Source organism: Cervus canadensis, chromosome 18 (assembly GCF_019320065.1).
Source record: "Cervus canadensis isolate Bull #8, Minnesota chromosome 18, ASM1932006v1, whole genome shotgun sequence".
NCBI classification, from domain to species: Eukaryota; Metazoa; Chordata; class Mammalia; order Artiodactyla; family Cervidae; genus Cervus; species Cervus canadensis.
Genome location: NC_057403.1, coordinates 13168300 through 13186464, shown reverse-complemented (window position 1 = coordinate 13186464; position 18165 = coordinate 13168300). Strand labels below are relative to the sequence as shown.

The 18165-nt window shown below is 45.7% G+C and overlaps 1 protein-coding gene and 1 pseudogene across 1 annotated transcript; both read left to right on the top strand.

The window, feature by feature from the left end:
* Positions 1 to 14771, top strand: part of LOC122420922 — a 28351-nt pseudogene extending 13580 nt beyond the window's left edge.
* Positions 7740 to 14566, top strand: LOC122420405 (putative killer cell immunoglobulin-like receptor like protein KIR3DP1). The gene is made up of 8 exons (XM_043435535.1): positions 7740 to 7774; positions 7916 to 7951; positions 9112 to 9375; positions 10248 to 10547; positions 11570 to 11869; positions 12841 to 12891; positions 13634 to 13751; positions 14515 to 14566. Exons 1-8 carry the CDS (start codon positions 7741 to 7743, stop codon positions 14564 to 14566), a joined length of 1155 nt encoding a protein of 384 aa, XP_043291470.1. The 5' UTR covers position 7740.
* Positions 14772 to 18165: the final 3394 nt, after the last annotated feature.

The window sequence follows — 18165 nt, the reverse complement described above, 5'->3', positions numbered from 1 at the left end:
GCAGAGTCGGGCGTGACTGAGGGACTAAGCCTATTCTCAAGGCTCTGGACTTGAAAGGTATGACACTTTCCCATTCGTACAGAGATAAAAATTTGGAGAACACACAGAAACTTTTGTCTTGTTGGGGGCTTAAAGGGATATTATGACCAGTCCTACATGGAAAGCTTCTAGAACAAAGGATTCCTGTATTAAAACTTTTCCACAGTGGAGTGGAAGTAAGTATACCTATGGCTGATCTGTGTTGATGTATGGCAGAAGCCATCACAGTACTGTAATTGTCCTTTAATTAAAAATAAGTCAAGGGGAAAACACGCTTGGAACAAGAATTCTCTGATGGTCCAATGGTTGGAAATCTGCCTGCCCATGTAGGGGACACAGGCCCGGTCTCAAGAATGGGAAGATTCCACATGCCTCAGGGCAGTTAAGCCCGAGGGCCACAATCCCATGTGCCTAGAGCAGGTGGTGCACAACAAGAGAAGCCACAGTGATGAGAGCCCTGTACACAGCAAAGAGCAGCTCCCCTTCCAACCGCTAGAGAAAGCCTGTGCCTAGCGATGAAGACCCAGCACAGCCATTAATTAATTAATTGAAAGTGGGCAACAGCCAGCTATGCCTCCTCCCCTTTTAGAGTGTGTGTGTGTGTCTGTGTGTGTCTGTGTGAAAGTGTGAGTTCACAGGTGGTTATTTAACCTGTATTTTTCTCTCCTCTCTAGGAATTTTCTTCCCCATGGGCTACGGTTATTTTACCTTCAGTAAACACTCTTTGAACATCCCTCCCCTTCAAAAAAAGCACATCTAACTCTGATAAGATGATTCCTGGGGCACAAGTGCACCATCTGGTTGGTCTGCTGGCTTTCCAAATAAAGTCACTATTCCTTTCCTGAAGGCCTCATCACTCTGCCCAATGACAAGGAACAATAGGTTGGACTCAGAGCACATTCATGAGTCACTGGAAGAGGTGTCATTCATTTTAGACAAAATTGGAATGTGTCACTCTCACAATTTATATCTGTGCTTTAAAGGAGGTAATTAGCCTCCAACTAATAAAAATAAGTGAAAAAAAATGAGAAAGATATGCAGATGGCCAACAGGCATATGAAAAGATGCTCAGCATTGCTCATTAGTAGAGAAAGGCCAACTGACACTGCAATGAGGTGCCACCTCATACTGATCAAAATGGCCGTCATTAAAGAGTTGATGAATAATAGATGCTGGAGAGCATGAGGAGAAGAGGGAAACCCTCTTACACTGTTGGGGGAGTGTTAGCTGGCTTAGCAACTGTGGAAAACAGTATGAAAGTTCCTCAAAAGAAACTAAATACTGAACTTCCATATGATCCAAAAATTCCAATCCCGAGCATATATCCAGAAAAAAACTTTACCTTGAAAAGATTTGAAACAAAGGGAGAAGAACCAAATCAACAAAATTGGAAATGAAAATGGAGAGATCACAACAGACAACACTGAAATACAAAGGATCATAAGAGACTACTACCAGCAGCTCTATGCCAACACAATGGACAGCTTGGAAGAAGTGGACAAATTCTTAGAAAAGTATAGCTTTCCAAAACTGAACCAGGAAGAAACAGAAGATCTTAGCAGACCCATCACAAGCATGGAAATTGAAACTGTAATCAGAAGTCTTCCAGCAAACAAAAGCCCAGGACCAGATGGCTTCACAGCTGAATTCTACCCAAAATTTAGAGAAGAGCTAACACCTATCTTACTCAAACTCTTCCAGAAAGTTGCAGAAGAAGGCAAGCTTCCAAACTCATTCTATGAAGCCACCATCACCCTAATTCCAAAACCAGACAAAGATGCCACAAAAGAAGAAAACTAGAGGCCAATATCACTGATGAACATAGATGCAAAAATCCTTAACCAAATTATTGCAAACAGAATCCAACAACATATTAAAAAGATCATACATCATGAACGATGGGCTCTATCCCAGGAATTAAAGGATTCCTTAACATCTGCAAATCAATCAATGTAATACACCACATTAACCAATTGAAAGATAAAAACCATATGATTATCTCAATAGATGCAGGAAAAGTCTTTGACAAAATTCAACATCCATTTATGATTAAAACTCTCCTGAAAGCAGGAATAGAAGGAACATACCTCAACATCATAAAAGCTATATATGACAAACCCACAGCAAACATTATCCTCAATGGTGAAAAATTGAAACCATTTCCCCTAAAGTCAGGAAAAAGACAAAGGTGCCCACTCTCACCACTACTATTCAACATAGTTTTGGAAGATTTGGCCACAGCAATCAGAGTAGGAAAAGAAATAAACGGAATCCAGATAGGAAAAGAAGGAGTAAAACTCTCACTGTTTGCAGATGACTTGATCCTCTACACAGAAAACCCTAAAGACTCTACCACAAAATTACTAGACCTAATCAATGAATATAGTAAAGTTGCAGGATATAAAATTCACACACAGAAATCCCTTGCATTCCTATACACTAACAATGAGAAAACAGAAAGAGAAATTAACGAAACAATACCATTCACCATCACAACAAAAAGATTGAAATACTTAGGAGTATATCTACCTAAAGAAACAAAAGATCTATACACAGAAAACTATAAAACACTGATGAAAGAAATCAAAGAGGACACAAATAGACAGAGAAATATACAATGTTCATGGATTGGAAGAATCAATATTGTGAAAATGAGTATACTACCCAAAGCAGTCTATAGATTCAATGCAACCAATATCAAGCTACCAACGGTATTCTTCACAGAATTAGAAAAAATAATTTCACAATTTGTATGGAAATACAAAAAACCTCAAATAGCCAAAACAATCTTGAGAAAGAAGAATGGAACTGGAGGAATCAACCTGCCTGACTTCAGGCTCTACTATAAAGCCACAGTCATCAAGACCGTATGGTAGTGGCACAAGGACAGGAATATAGATGAATGGAACAAAATAGAAAACCCAGCGAGAAATCCACATACCTATGGACACCTTATCTTCGAAAAAGGAGCCAAGAATATACAATGGAAAAAAGACAACCTCTTTAACAAGTGGTGCTGGGAAAACTGGTCAACCACTTGTAAAAGAATGAAACTAGAACACTTTCTAACACCATACACAAAAATAAACTCAAAATGGATTAAAGATCTAAACATAAGACCAGAAACAATAAAACTGCTAGAGGAGAACATAGGCAAAACATTCTCTGACATAAATCACAGCAGGATCCTCTATGACACACCTCCCAGAATATTGGAAATAAAAACAAAAATACACAAATGGGACCTGATTAAACTTAAAAGATTTGCACAACAAAGGAAAGTATAAGCAATGTGAAAAGACAGCACTCAGAACGGGAGAAAATAATAGCAAATGAAGCAACAGACAAAGGATTGATCTCAAAAGTATACAAGCAACCCCTGCAGCCAATTTCAGAAAAATAAATGACCCAGTCAAAACATGGGCCAAAGATCTAAACAGACATTGCTCCAAGAAGGTATACAGATGGCTAACAAATACATGAAAAGATGCTCAACATCACTCATTATCAGAGAAATGCAAATCAAAACCTCAATGAGGTACCATTACACGCCAGTCAGAATGGCTGCTATCCAAATGTCTACAAGCAATAGATGCTGGAGAGGTGTGCAGAAAAGGGAACCTTCTTACACTGTTGGTACGAATGCAAACTAATACATCCACTATGGAGAACAGTGTGGAGATTCCTTAAAAAACTAGAAATAGAACTGCCATATGACCCAGCAATCCCACTCCTGGGCATACACACCGAGGAAACCAGAACTAAAAGAGACGCGTTCACCCCAATGTTCATTGCAGCACTGTTTATAGTAGCCAGAACATGGAAGCAACCTAGATGCCCATGAGCAGACGAATGGATAAGGAAGCTATGGTACATATACACAATGGAATATTACTCAGCCATTAAAAAGAATTCATTTGAATCAGTTCTAATGAGATGGATAAAACTGGAGTCCATTATACAGAGTGAAGTAAGCCAGAAAAATAAACACCAATACAGTATACTAATGCATATATATGGAATTTAGAAGGATGGTAATGACAACCCTATATACAAGACAGAAAAAGAGACACAGATGTATAGAACAGACTTTTGGGCTCTATGGGAGAAGGCAAGGATGGGATGATCTGAGAGAACGGCATCAAAACATGTATATTATCAAGTGTGAAACAGATCGCCAGGCCAGGCTGGATGCATGAGAGAAGTGCTCGGGGCTAGTGCACTGGGATGACCCAGAGGGATGGGATGGGGAGTGAGGTTGGAGGAGGGTTCAGGATGGGGAACACATGTAAATCCATGGCTGATTCATGTCAATGTATGGCAAAAACCACTACAATATTGTAAAGTAATTAATTTCCAACTAATAAAAATAATTGGGAAAAAAATTAAAAAAAAGAAAGCTGTGGTACACATACACAATGGAATATTACTCAGCCATTAAAAAGTAAACACATTTGAATCAGTTCGAATGAGATGGATGAAACTGGAGCCCATTATACAGAGTGAAGTAAGCCAGAAAGATAAACACCATTACAGTATACTAATGCATATATATGGAATTTAGAAAAATGGTAATGATAACCCTATATGCAAGACAGAAATAGAGACACAGATGTATAGAACAGACTTTTGGACTTTATGGGAGAAAGCGAGGGTGGGATAATCTGAGAGAACAGCATCGAAACATGTATATTATCAAGTGTGAAGCAGATCACCAGTCTAGGTTGGATGCATGAGACAAGTGCTCGGGCTGGTGCACTGGGAAGACCCAGAGGGATAGGATGAGGAGGGAGGTGGGAGGGGGGCTCAGGATGGGAACACATGTAAATCTATGGCTGATTCATGTCAATGTGTGGCAAAAACCCACTACAATATTTAAAGTAATTAGACTCTAATTAATAAAAATAAATGAAAAAAAAGGAAAAAAGATTCATGCACCCCTATGTTCATAGCAGCACAAGATACAATAGCCAAGACATGGGAACAGCCTAGATGTCAATCGACAGATGAATGGATAAAGAGGATGTTGAAAATGCCTATAGACACACACAATGGAATACTACTCAGACATTTAAAAATGAAATCATGAGATTTGCAGCAGCATGGATGGACCTGGAGATTAACATAGTAAGTGAAGTAAGACACAAAGACAATTTTCATATGATATCACTCATATGTGGAATCTAAAAAGAACATATCAATGCAACAGGAACAGACTCACAGACATAGAGAACAGGCTTGCGTTGCCAACGAGGAAAGGATTGAGAGCTTGCGAATAGCAGATGAAGTCTATTTATACATAAAATGTGTAAACAATGAGGTCCTACAGGATGACACAGGGGATTCTATTCAGCATCTTGCTGTAAATCATAATGGAAAAGAATGACACTGGTCAAGCTGAATCAATCTGCTGCACAGCAGATATGAGCTATACTTCAATAATTTTTTTAATTTAAAAAAATTGCGGTTTATATATCTGCAATGAAAGAATACTTGGCAGTAAAAATGCACAAACTGAAACAACAGAGAATACAGATCAATTTTGAAGCATGATATTAAGTAAATAAAAGGAAATTTAAGAACCCTGACTGTACTCTTACTCCATTACATACATAATAATCAACAGGACACCAGATTTATTACCTAGGGAGCATAACTAATCTAAGCATCCCCACTCCTGGCAAACTGGTACAGAATCACAGCCCTTACTGAGGTTCTATCATGTCCATGAACAAATGCTGACCTGGGTGTGTGTCTGCCCTTGGAATCCTGAAACAGATGGAAAATTTTGTCCTGGTTTGGAACTGATTGTTGAGGACACATCCCTCACTCAAGCATTCTGGAGCTTGGAAGTCTCTCCTTTACACATTTTTATGTACAAAGCAAGGTTGTCCACCTTTTCTGGCAAAACAATTCCACCCCCCAAAAAACCCACAATCATCTTGCACACATTTTTTTGTGTACACATGTGGTCCTTGGATTGGCAAGAAAGGAAGAGAGACAGAAAGAGTGTGTGTGTGCAAAGTTTCCACTCATAGTCAGGAAATAATTTCAGATGAAAAGAATAGTCAGGGGAAGACAAATATCACATGATATCACTTATTGGTGACATCTAAGAAAATGAACTTATTTACAAAACAGATTCACAGAGAATGAACTTATGGTTACTAGGTGGGATGGTGGGTGCGGGGAGGGATAGATTGGCATTTTGGCTTTGACATATACACACGGCTATACTTAAAATGGATGACCAACAAGGACCTACTGGATAGCACAGGGAACTCTGCTTAATATTCCGTAACTAGCTAAGTGGGAAAAGAATTTGAAAAACAATAGACGCATGTCTGTGTATAACTGAATCACCTTGTTGTACACCTGAAACTAACAGTTAGTTTCTTAATCACCTATACTCCACCTCAGAATTTTTACAAAATGTTCAAAGAGCCATAATACACATGTCTCCTTCTCCTATAAGAATGCAGAATCAAAGTCTCTATTAATGAGTCCTTAATTGGCAACCTGCACTGAGCCTGAAATACGAAGTGGGCACCTGTGATTTCTGTTCTGCAAAGAGTTAAGGTTAATGACATTTATCGTGAGATTGGGGAAAGTATCCTGCATGATAAAACTGGATTTATTCAGAAGGGCTATATTTCTCATGAAGATCATCTTTTAAAGAATTTTTTATTTTATCAGGGCAACATACCATCTCTTAAGTAAAAGCTTGAGGGGATTTTTGGAATTTTTGGACATTCTAGTTGAGGATACATATTAATTATATTTGTTTTCTCTGCACTGAACCCCATGGTTTGTTTTATAGAGAATGAGTAACAACATGTCAACCAGGAAAATGAATTCCAGGTTACATGACTGAAAAAAAAATTCTTTTAAATTCAGGAGCAGAGAGGCCTTAGAAGTCTTTGCTGAAAATAAATCAGTGTGGTGTTTTTTTTCTCCTGTGGTTGCCATTACACAGTAAGCAGTTAGTAACCCTGCACTTTTTTTTTTTTTTGGCTGCGCTTCATGGCTCAGGGGATCTCATCTTAGTTCCCCAACCAGGGATTGAACTTGGGCATTCAGCAGTGAAGTCAGGCAGTAGCCACTGGGCCACCAGGGAATTCCCAGACCTGCACAACTGAAGTAGAACTCGTCATCAAAAGAAGGAAAGGAACTGAGTCAATCTTTCTTCAAACAAGATATTCATAGAAACTAAGCCTCTCAGTTGGTAAAGAATCTGCCTGCAAAGCAGGAGACCTGGGTTTGATGCCTGGGTCAGGAAAATCCCCTGGAGAAGGAAATGGTAACCCACTCCAGATTTCTTGCATGGGCAGTCCCATGGACAGAGGAGCCCGGTGGGATACAATCCATGGGGTCGCAAGTGTCGGACACCACTTTGCGACTAAACCATCACCACCAACATGGTATACACTGACACTGTTACTACTTCCTGAGGCAGCAAGACCTGTTGAAATCCTCGTACGTTCATAGTGTTTAGCAAAACAAAACTGACCCTCAGGTCACGAGGCCTGCTCGGTGACGAGGCTCACGTCAGCCTTCCATCCCTGGCGTGAGAAGAGGCAGCCCATCTTCCCCTGTGACATGCACCAGGCTGACTGTACGAACAACACCGCCCGCCGTCCGCATCCTGTGACTCGGTCAGCTTTGCTCAGTCCTGCCTCCTGCCTCACAAGAAGCAGAGCCATGTGGCCCTCACTCCTCAGCCTCCTGAGTCTCGGTGAGTCTGGAAAGACCCGGTAGGAGAGGGTTATGGTGGAAATCGGGGGTCTTCACACCACTGACCAGGTTCCCTGGATGAGGGTGCAAGGAGCGTGGGGTCCATCGGGACAAGCCATCTCTGACGGGCTTTTCCTTCTAGGATTCTGTGTGAGTCTGAGGATCTGGGCAGCTGTGGGTGAGTCCTCCCCAGCCCTTATTTCTGTGTTGAGCAGAGCAGGCGGGGCTGAGGCAGATGACACTGGGGGGCAGGGTGAGACCCCTGTGAGTACACTGAGAGCCACGTGCCCTGTGGATCCCAGGTCCTCCTATTAGCCTTGATACTCATCTTCACTCTCCCCAGAGGTTAGCCCAGCTGTGGCTCTGGACCTGAAGGCACAGTGTGAAGTCTGGGAGCTGGGAGCTGGGCCCCCTGAGTGCCATTTCTATCATCAGAGGAAGGCAAGGGGCTGCAGCCCACAGACCCCTCTCCCACAAGGTGGCATCTCCAACCGGCCCTTCACAACAGGATCTGCAGGACCGCCCGCTAGACCTGACCCCAGGGGAGGGGCTGGGCATCAGGCAGGGCCACCTGGACCTTGTCCCACATTTGATGGAGGCTAGCTAACAAAGGAGCGAGGTTCATGGTTTCCTTCCTTCTTTTCAGTCAAGTGGCTTTTTCTCTTCTTAGTTGTGTTACTGTTAGTCACTCAGTCGTATCCAACTCTTTGCAACCCCGTGAAGTGGAGCTCACCAGTCTCCTCTGTCCATGGGGTTCTCCAGGCAAGAATACTGGAGGGGGTTGCCATTTCCTTGCCCAGGGGATCTTGCCAGCTGAGAGGTTGTACCCTGCTCTCCTGCGTTGCAGGAATATACTGTACTGTTTGAGCTACAACAAATGCAACAGGGAAGGCCTTTCACTTCTTTTCCATGCATCAATTTCTCTGTGGTGTTTTCTTTAGCTTGCATCATGCAGCTTGCAGGATCTTAGTTCCCTGATCAGGGATCAACCCAGGCCATTGGTAGAGAATGTGCTGAGTCCTAACCACTGGACCCACAGGGAATCCCCAGTGTCTTGTGTTTTGAGAGAAAGTTTCTCAAAATTTTGTCAACCCAAGGAATGATTCTTCTCCTGAGAGGATCACTTCTCAGAATCATATTTTTAGAGTCTCCATGATGTCCATCCTGGGTTGACTGTGTCTCTGTCTGTCCCCAAGCCCTAGGTATCCTTGAGCATCAAGGTGATGCAGTTTAGGGGAGGAGAGCTGGAAGAATTGAAGGAGAAGCGCCCATGAGGGCAGGGGGGAGAGGAGACTGTTCCTATTTTCCTCTCAAAGCCTGTGCCTCCATCTCTCCTAGGTGCATATGAGAAGCCCTCTTTGTCAGCCTTGCCAAGCCCTGTGGTTCCCTTAGGACAGACTGTGACTCTTCGGTGTCACTCCCGTTCTCCACTTAAGAGATTCAGACTGTTCAAAAGAGATGGGACCAGTTTGCCCAAGCTCCAGGGACATCATGTCAACACCTTCACCCTTGGCCCGGTGACCAGAGAACATGCCGGGTCCTACACATGTTCTGGAGGCTACCGGTCCCCACACAGTGACCCCCTGCAGATTGTGGTCACAGGTAGGAGGGGTACAGCCAGCCCGAGATGGCCGAGCCTGCAGGCAATCCTACCCTAGGTCCACATGCCAGTGCACCCAAGGCTACTCAGGATTCCCAGTCAGCAGCGAGCCAGTGAAAGAGAACCCACTCGCAGAGTTTAAACTCAGGGTGTTGAATAGATGGATGGGGTGCCTGAGCGCAGGAAGGAGGAGCATCCCTCGGCATTAGTTAGACAGGATGTGGCCACTGCCTGCCAGCAGGGAGGATGGGAACGACCCTGATCCAGCACCTGCCACCCAGTAGGGAGCTGTAGTCCCCTGTGAAGGAGCTGGAGCCCCAGGGGGGAGTCTCAAAAATGTCTCCAGAGGCATGAGGTGAGGTCACAGATGGGTTCCACTTTTCCTCCACTGCCTTCCCAATGATGCCAGTCATCAGCCACATTATAAGAGATGTATGCGAAGGGAGACACCCTCAGAACCACCCCAGCCCCTCAAATGCAAATTAGGGATGGGAAGAGGCTGAGAGCATGGCAACCCACTCCAGTATTCTCGCCTGGAGAATCTCATGGACAGAGGAGCCTGGCGGGCTACAGTCCATTGGGTCCCACAGAGTCAGACAGGACTGAAGCGACTGAGTATGCATGCATGAAGCTGAGAGCAGATTCAACAGCTAAAGAGTTTAGAATAAACACAGAGGAGGCTGGAGGTCTTGAGCAAAGAGAAAGAGAAAAGCATGAGCCAGAGCCTGAGAACAAGGCTAGAGAGAATGCAACAGAACAGACAGGAAGGGAAATTCGCTCTGCTGGTTCATGGGGACATTTTTCATACCTTCAGATGTCAGTGGAAGCGCTGAGGTGGGGTGACCACTGAAGCTCACAACCTCTTTTCTCCTAGGTGTGTTCACAAAACCCTCCATCTCAGCCCACCCAGGCCCCCTCGTGCAGGAGGGAAAGAATGTGACCCTTCGCTGTCAATCACAGCTGTTGTTTGACAAGTTTATCCTGCACCAGGAAAATAGCACAGGGCATTTCCAGACACGTGGAGAGACGTTCACGGGCGGGCATGCCTCAGCTGACTTCGCCATTGGCCCCATGACCTTGGGGAGTGCGGGCACCTACCGATGCTACGGCTCTCTCACCTACTCCCCCTATGAGTGGTCAGCCCCCAGCGACCCCATGGACATCGTCATCACAGGTGAGTGTGTCCAGACCAGTCCCTTCTGCTGTCTGTGTCACAGAAGGTCTGGTGTCCAGTCCAGCATCAGTACCGGGAGACAATGACAGGCGTGCAGAGATGCTCACATACTCAGGAAGGGGAACAAACCAGACAGAGAGAAGGGGTGAACACGGAAGGGAAAAGAGAACAGAGCACCTGCCATGTGCTAAAGAGAAGACACAGCTGGTGACAGAGTGAAGCAGCAAGAACGTGAAAGAACGATCAATGGAGAAAGATGTACCAGAGCAGGGACCCGGCCAGTTCCCAGCTCAGGCAGCCAACGATGGTTGGTTAAGGGGTAGGTTTCACACCTTCACATCAGAGCTCCCTTCCTCTGTCAGGAGCGCTGTGGTACCAGACGCCCTTGCAGTCTGGCCCCTGGGTGGTCAGGACGGAGGTCGACACCTTGAAGTTGCTCAGCCTTGTGGTTTAACGCGTCTTTCTGCACAAAGAGGAAGCAGTTGTCCCTGCCAACCCTCCCCACTATGGAGTCCCGTCCAGCCCCTGGGGGTGGGCAGGGGAGCACTGACCACTCCCTTAAGTTTGAAGTGGTCTAAGGTCCAATGAGATTCTGGCAATCTCCCGGCCATATGTCTATTTCTGGGTCAGTACTATGTTTTCTGATGGTCCCAGCAGAACCTAGTAGGTTCCGTCTTTCAAGAGAACCCCACATCATATTGATTTTTGAAGTATATTTTTTATTTATTTTTGTTGAAGTCTAGTTGATTTTTGATCTTGCTAATTCCTGTTGCACGTAAGACTGATTCAGTTGTTCTTATACATATATTTCTTTTCAGAGAAAGGATATTAAATGACAGTCCATTATTAAAGTTTTGTTTGAAGTTTTCCCTGTGCTGGGTATTCGTTGCTGTGGGGCTTTCTGTCCTGGTGGTGGGCGGGCTTCTCATGCAGTGCTTTTCTTGTTGCACACTTCGGGCTTTAATCCTCTATTTAGGACTTGAGTTTCTCAATGCTCTAAGATGAAGGTCTCCTCCTTCTAGGTCTGTCCAAGAAACCATCTCTCTCAGCCCAGGGGGAGCCCGTGATGAAGTCAGGAGAGAATGTGACCTTGCTCTGCAGCTCCGAGCATCCCTTTGACCAGTTCCATCTTCTCCGGGAGGGGAGGAACCTTGGGCGCCTGCTCGCGGGACAGCGGGACCCTCGTGTATCACTCCAGGCAGCGTTCCCTCTGGGTCCTGGGACCCCAGCCCACAGTGGGGTCTACAGGTGCTACGGCTCCTTCAATCACTCTCCCTACGCATGGTCAAACTCCAGCGACCCCCTGCTCCTGTCTGTCACAGGTGAGGAACCCTTTCCTGGCCCAGCTTTCTTGTTTCTGTTCAGTTGATAAGTTGTGTCCAACTCTTTGTGATCACGTGGACTGCAGCATGACAGACTCCTGTGTCCTTCACTATCTCCCCTTCATGGATCACAGCCTTGTCGTGATGAAGGTGCTTGTGTAACTGAACGAAGCTATGAGCCATGTCGTGCAGGGCCGCCCAAGACTGATGGGTCATAGTGAAGAGTTCTGGCAAAATGTGGTTCCCTGGAGGTGGAAATGGTAACTCACTGCACTATTCTTGTTTCCAGAGCGCCAAGAAGTGTCCCGTGCTTTACAATGCACTAAATCACATTGCATTGGCCAAGAAGTCCATTTGGCTTTTTCCATAACATCTTACTATATCACTGAGTTCTGTCTCAAGGGCCCTGTGCTGGTGTCAGGGGAACCTTAGGGCTGGTGGAGAAATGGAGGCAATGAGAACCAGAGAGGAAGAGAGATGGTAGATGGCATCTCAACCCGCTTCCACCTCCTGTATGGGTGCTCCTCATCAGAGTCCTGTCCATCCAGGCAAATGAAGAAAAGGGTCAGGGTAGACCCAGGAGGAGGAGAGGCTGGCTTGATTTGGGAAGATCAGAGATTGCATCCGCCCCTTGCTCTTAGTGTTTTCCCAGAAGCACCTCTGAGACACAGGTGATTTCCCAGTTAAGGAGCATTGATACACATTCCCCGAGCAGAGAGAATGTCTCTTGCTTACAGCTGTCTTTCACCACCAGGCATAACCTTCCCACATCCTTCCACCATAAGTTCTCCAGGATGGAGGGTCTACTCAATGCATTCACAGGAAGGGACCAGAAGCTCTCCCCTCCCCCTTCAGTGTTCTGGGGGATGGCAGAGTAAGGACAGGCAGGAGGTCGTTTCAGAAAGAATAGTCCTCATTCAGTGGGTATGAGGAAGGTTACCTGCTCACCCCTTCTGTCTGTTGTCCCCTAGGATCCACTACAAGTACTTGCCCATCAACCATGGATCGACACACCACAGAAGGTAAGCAAGACAGTCTCCTATCTCAGCAAATTTCTGAGAAGACAGAGGGTTCCTGTGTGAGTGTTGGTTCTACCACCTCCCATTTCTGTGATTTGGGCTCCTCAACATCCGTGTCTTGTCAGCATTTGAGATCATGGTCTGTATTAGAGCCAGAGGGGGCATTGAGTTTCTCGTGCTCTGGGACTGGGATTTTCTAAATTGAAGAAAGCGAGACAGAGTGACTTGACCCCATGCTTAAGGGAGATGCTTATCCTCCCTCCACCAGTATTTGGGGAAGGATGGCGTTGGACAAGAAGAGAATTTTAGGGAGCATGTTAAAGATGGGCTATTTCTCTGTTAGTGTTTTATGAACAAAACATTCCACAGTTGAGAAATAGAAGTATCTTGTCTTCTTGAGGATTCCATTCCAGGTATATGTGGATGGAGGGGGAAATGTATTGAGGATTAAAGCAGTCCCCATTCATGCAAAAATACCGTGCCTTGTCATACGGGCAGCAGAGAAAAACTGCACTGGGGCCTGGGGGGCCTTGGTTCAGACCTCTGCTGGTCTGCACAGCCTCTTTACTTTATCCACTGCTAGCATCTCTCCTGGATGCTTTGGTACCTGCTGGGAAGTGGAGACATAACTGATTAGGTTGAGAGCTGCTGACACACTCTGACACAAGGATACAATAAATCCTGTGTGTAGGGGCAGGGTGTATGCAACCAAAAACCAAACCTTCTGCCATTTGCTTGTTGGCAGAAGCACGGCTTCCTCAAGGCCACTCCAGCCAGCTGCACCTTCTCCTTAGGCTTTCCGTAGCCTTCATCTATACAAGCATCTTCCTCGCCATTCTTCTCTGTCACTGGTTACCCAAAAAGTAAGTGTGAAGAGCCAAACTGTCATTGGTGTTCTATGCAAAATCATAAGTCTGAAGGAGGGAAGCACAGTGTCATCTGACCGAGGGGGAGGTGGGCTCATAGCAGAGAATGGTGTTCTCACTTCCTATAGGTTAAGAACTGATTTCCGTTGTTGTATTCCCTGAGGGAATATCTTCCAGAGAACCATGGAACGCTGTTCTTTATATGAAAATACGTGTTCATTCATTTTTGTCTGCAGTAGGCCTTGGCAGCAGCATGGGGGATCTTAATTGTGGTGCTGGGGTGTGGTTCAAGGCTCCAGAGCTCGCGGGCTCAGCAGTTGCAGCCTGTGGGGCTTAGCTGCTTGACAGCACATGGGGTCTCGGTTCTCCCACCAGGGACAGAACCCACACTCTCTGCATGGGAAGGAGGACTTTTTATCCCCGGCCACCAGGCACGTTCCAAGCCCTGTTCTTCCCGCCAGCCACAGCCATCTGTTCTTCTCCCCTTTATGATCTTGGGAATCTGCTGATACACATTAGAGGATGGTCCATAACAGAAGACGTAGGATGGGCTCCGTTTGTTTGCACAGGTTCCAGAGAGAGTCCGTCAGTGGTTGGGCTTGTATATGGGGTGGTTTTCGTTTTTAATTTAGTGGAGTAGACGACCTCAGCAACCTGGGGCACACCCCTGCTTCTTTTGGCTTTGATGTCCCCACTCAAGACATGGAAGTCTAGAAGAACCACCGCCACCCTAGGAGTGTTGACTCTCTTCCATTCGCAGATGTTGCAATCATGGAAGGAGAGCCCAAGGAAGACAGAACAGTGAACAGTGACGTGAGTCCTCCCTGCCCAAACCCTTGCCATAGCCCGAGCCCCTCCAATGCCCAATGCCCCAGCCTTCAAAGATCACGTTTCAGTCCATCAGTCACACTTCCTTCCTCTCAGGACTCTCCAGCAGAAGACGTGATATACACCCACTTGGACCACGAGACCCTCTCTGAGAGATTGTTCACTCCCACTCCCCTGAGCCCCATGCACCCCTCTGCTGATCCCAGTATGTATGAGGAATTCAATGTAAACCAAGACCATGCTGAGCCCTGACCTGCCCCATCCTTGAGCACACAGAATGTTATAAAAAAAAAGACTCTTTTGAAAGGGGTTCCTCCATGGATACTCCTTCTCTTCCTGCAAAGCGGCCCAGCAGCTCTGAGGTGAAGAGTGGAGTCCAAGAATTATAGGATCGTCTTCAGAAATCTCACAACCTATTAGCAATCCCTTGGCTATTCTAATATTCTATTTTAAGTATCAAATCTTTGGGGAGAAGTTCTTATAATCAATTGCACATACTGGGTATGTTGTCATGATCATCCAACTTTTTCTATAATTCCAGGAAAGCATAAAAATTTGCAAGTTGAGCCTTCAAATTATTCAGTTTAAAATAATAGAAAGCCAATTAAAAAAAAAAACCCTGTTCATTAATAGTTTACAAGGATGAAGTTATTTGCAAGACAGAAAGAGACTTGTAGACTCAGAGAAAAAACTTAGAGTTACAGAGGGGAAGGATGGGGGTGGGGAGAGATTGGAAGTTAAAGATTGACATGTGCACACTGCTATATTTAAAACAAAATGCTTTCCATGAAACAACAATAAAAGCAATGCAAGTTGGCAAAATAAAAAGATGAAGTCTATTCTTTTTGGCATAGCCAATATGGTGCCACTAGCCATAGGAGGCTGCGTGTGTGCATGCTAAGTCGATCCAGTCATGTCCGATTCTTTGCAATGGCATAGACAGTGTGAGGCTCGCTAGTCTCCTCTCTGCATGGGATTCTCCAGGCACGAATCCTGGAGTGTGTTGCCATTCCCTTCTTGAGGGGATCTTCTTGACCCAGGGATCGAACCCTCATCTCTCATGTCTCTTGCAATGGCAGGTGGATTCTTTACCACTGAGCCATCAAGGAAGCTAGCTCCCTCAATCTCTTCCCAGGCATGTGCACTGAGGCTGCTGGGGTTCCAGGGCTAGAAACAGGACAAGATCCCTCTCAGTCTGGACCTGCACTGGCTGGTAAAGTGCTTACCCAGCCACGCGGTGCAGACACTGACTCTACACGTGTATGAAGTAAAGCTTTAGGTTCTTCAGTCACACCCACCACATTTCAAGTGCTCAGTAGTGTCATGTGGCCAGGTGCCATGGTGCTGGACAGAGCAGATGTTTAAAAAGTCCCGACCTCACCGAGAATTCTACTGGATATTCCACTCCAGATCACTGAGGGGCTGCAGAGAGAACACTAGCTCCAAAGAGGCTTTGCATGTGTTGTGTGAATCCATTGATATTTGCACATTTTGTCTTTTTTGCTTCTTGTCACCAAAGCCAAGGATTTGAGAATCTTGTCCCTTTTAAGTTATCAGCTGGGTCACCATGTGGCTTGGCTCACCCAAGCGGAGGGATGAAGAGCATAACACCATGAGGACCCCGGTGTGAAGTGAGCTGGCAAATGGGGTGAAGATCAAGCTCCAGGTCTTAGTTGCTCATTGAGCTGTCTGTGTGTGATGTCTCTCCTGGCTTAGAACTAAACCGCCCAAGAAGTCTTTCACCACGAAATGTCAGGATCACTAGAAGTGAAGACAGGCTGGGCTTCTGTGTTGCTACTGCCACTGTTTCCATTTTTTCCCCTAATTTTCCTCTTTCTGCCTTTAAGTGCTGGGACCAGATGTCATGATCTTCATTTTTTTGAATGTTCACAATGTAGACATGTACCCCAGTTATTCTCATATTTCTGCTTTTAAAGAAATAATTGAATGCTAGCATTTGATGCCTACCTTCTGCTGAGTCTGAGTTCTTCAACCACCTACAGAAATGGGTTTACCTGGGTCTTAGGTGTATTTCTGCTGTGTGACACCAATGCCTGCTTCAGAGTAGGTGCTCTGCAATAATTTATGAACTTACTGAAGATCAGAAGGAAATTCCATTTCTGGAGGGGACTGGGAAAATCAAGTTCTGAGTCCTACTTGGACCCAGGCTGTGACGGCTGACTCAGGACGAGAACCTGGGTTCCTGGAGCAGGGGCTCAGACCAGGCCGAACGAGGTGAGATATCAGATGTGGGCTGAGATTACTTCTGAGCCCTGCCTGGAGACATCGGAGCCGGGTCCCTGGAGGGGTCGCCCCCTTGCCTGGGTCCACAGCTGTGGGAATCCCGAGGGGTGGCGGCAGACCCCCAGGGACCAAATCCTGTTTGTCCTCTAGGGCCCTGTGGTCTCCTCATCTGTACGGGGCGGGGGCGGGGGCAGCTGGGCGCTCAGAACAGCAGACATGCCTTCCATCCTCTGTGCTTCTCTGCCTTGGCTGGTTGTGGAGGGCAGGGAGGGGACAGCAGGAGGGCACAGGACACCCACCTTCCCCCAGTTCACGGGAACCTCAGGTTTTGGGCAGCTGGAGGGACCAGGGATACTGACGGGAAGAGAATCAGCCCAAGCTGTCACTGGCAAATCTCTCACTTCCAGGGCTGAGTCTGGGCCAGAAGATCCCAAACCCTGAAGGCGGGTCCTCTCGGGTCTCCTGGGACCCATGTCTCACTTGAGCCCTAGAAACTCGGTGGGGGGTGAGGTGGGGGCTCTGGGATGCTGGTGAAACCTGGAAGGGCTCCTGCGCTGAGCTGGGGAGTGAGGGGTGGGGAAGTCCTGGGACTCAGCCTCTGACTTCCTTCCAGGGACCTTCCACAAACCCACCATCTCAACTGAGACTCTTTTAGGCAGCTTCAGAGTTCCCATGTGAATACACTGTAGGCAGAGTTGGAATGTGCAACTGAGTACACAGACAATCAAGGAGTATGCTGCAGTTGGCCTGTACTATTTGGAGAAGGAAATGGCAATGCATTCCGGTATTCCTGCCTGCAAAATCCCATGGATGGGGACCTGCCAGGGTACAGTCCAAGGGGTCAAAAAGAGTCGGACATGACTAAGCGACTTCACTTTCTTTCTTTTCATTTGAAAATTTATCTATTTTGCAGGTTTAATTTTCTAACTTTCATAATATATATATTTGATTAAAGTTAGTTGACTTACAGTGTTTCGGGTGCACAGTGAGGTGATTCAGTTATATATATACACACGGTATTTTCCAGATCATTCTCCATTTTAGGTTATTACAAGATATTGACTATAGTTCTTGGTGATATATGCTAAACCTTTGTTGCTAGTTGCAAATCTATTTTTTTTAATTGGAAGGCTGGCATTCTATTCATACTTCTATTTAAAAATTTATGGTACATTCCACTTCAGAGTTACACTACACTGATAGTGAAAGGTTGATGCCAGACTCCCACCATGGCCTTATTAAACTAAAAAGAAAACAATGGCAATTTGAATTGTGGGAAGAAATAGTGAGTCTCCTTATGTTACTGGCGGGCTTCCCTGGTGACTCAGAAGATAAAAAT